General features: G+C 53.5%; 1 protein-coding gene across 1 annotated transcript; it reads right to left on the minus strand.

Annotated features, from left to right (window-relative positions):
- LOC124928583 (flotillin-like protein 4) lies at window positions 1–1,598 on the minus strand. Its single transcript, XM_047468822.1, has 2 exons — window positions 1,187–1,598; window positions 1–1,112 (listed from the first exon to the last, which is right to left on the minus strand). The coding sequence occupies exons 1-2, from the start codon at window positions 1,580–1,582 to the stop codon at window positions 51–53; spliced, it is 1,458 nt and encodes a 485-aa protein (XP_047324778.1). The 5' UTR covers window positions 1,583–1,598; the 3' UTR covers window positions 1–50.

Below are 1,598 nucleotides of genomic sequence, written 5' to 3' on the forward strand. Positions count from 1 at the left end.
AACGACAGAATAGAAGGGGGATCAATCGTGATATTGCAGCAGGCGGTGGTTTAGGGTTTACGGTTGGAGTCACCACCAGGCGTCAAAGTACCCATCCATGTGGGCGGCAGCATACCGGTCTGCTCCTGAACCGTCTGAAACAGAGGAGGCAACATTCGATAAACCCCCGCTACCTCCTTCATCGCGCCACCCCCACCGCCCTCGCCAGACGCATCCGATCCGCCGCCGGCACCTGTCCAGATACTTATCTTAGGCTGGAGACCCTTCACGGCGTCTGCGTTAATACGAGCAATGTCGACGAACATTCCATTTGAGATCATGAGGTAATCGCGGAGGGCATTGTAGTTCCCGCCGAGGGCTTCGAGAAGGGTACGAAGATACGTCCCCTGAGCTTGGGCCAACGCCATCAGCCCCTCCGCCTCTTTCTTCTTCGTGTAGAAGTCCGCTTCCGCCGATTGCTGCCGTGCGAACAGCGATGCTTCGGCCGTCGCTTTTTGGGCGTCGGCTTCTCTTTCCTTCACGTATAGAGCCGCCTCTGCTTCCTTCTGTTTCTTATACAATTCCCAGTTCGCTTGTTGCACCTTGGTTTCGTATTCAACGCTGGCCTTACTCAAGAACTCGGCCTTGAGCTTCTCAGTCATGGTCAAGGCATTCATCATCTCAACCTCCCTCTGTAATTCCGCATCCCTCAGAGCCACCGCCTTGGCCGCCTCCACCTCCGCCACCTGCGCCTCCCTAGACCACTTAGCCTTCTTCTTCGCCAAATCGGAATTAGCCTCTGCAACCTCCGCCTCCCTTTGGTTCTCGAACACCTTCACCTCCGTCTTCACCCTTATCTCCTCCTTCTTCCCATCCCCCTGTCTCTGGGTGGATACGATCCTCGTCTCTGCATCGATCTGAGCCGCGTTCTGCAGCGTCTTCCCTTCTCTCAGCTTGGATCCTATCTCACCCTTCATCCTAGCCTCCGCCACGTCAACCCTGGCCTGGTTGGCGGCTTCCATCTGAGTCTTTTGCCCTAGGTACGAGAAGTATTCGTGCCCGGGGACGTCGACCAATTGCTTGACATTGGCATTGTAGATCAATAGTCCGAACTGGTTCAACTCCAATTGCACCTGTATGTAAATTTAAATTTAAATAATTAATCGAATGTAAAACCCCTCCTTTTCGATCCTCCAATTAATAATACCTTTTGGAAGACCTCCTCCTTGAACTCTTTGGTTCCACGGAAAACCTCCTCCATGGTCATGGAAGCGGCAAGGACACGAGTCTCTCCTTCAATGATACCCTGAACGAGCTCCTTGACATGTTTGGAGAGCTTGTCGTGAGGGGAGATGAGCTTAGCGTACTTGACAAGGCTGTCGTCGTCGTCGATCCGAGGACCGATGGTGAAGACGGCGGGAAGGACGAAGGGAAGCTTCTCGGCACTCATGGCCTGAACCTCGAAGGTGTAGTTGACCGGAGAAACGTCGAAGACGGCGTAGGACTGACCGGGCATGACCCATGCCTTCTTGGCGATCTTGATGTCGGAGATGCCGACGCCGGTGATCACCAGGTACTCCGAAGCGCTCGCTACTTTGTACATTTTTATTATTATAATT

This window comes from Impatiens glandulifera, chromosome 3, assembly GCF_907164915.1.
Source record: "Impatiens glandulifera chromosome 3, dImpGla2.1, whole genome shotgun sequence".
NCBI lineage: Eukaryota > Viridiplantae > Streptophyta > Magnoliopsida > Ericales > Balsaminaceae > Impatiens > Impatiens glandulifera.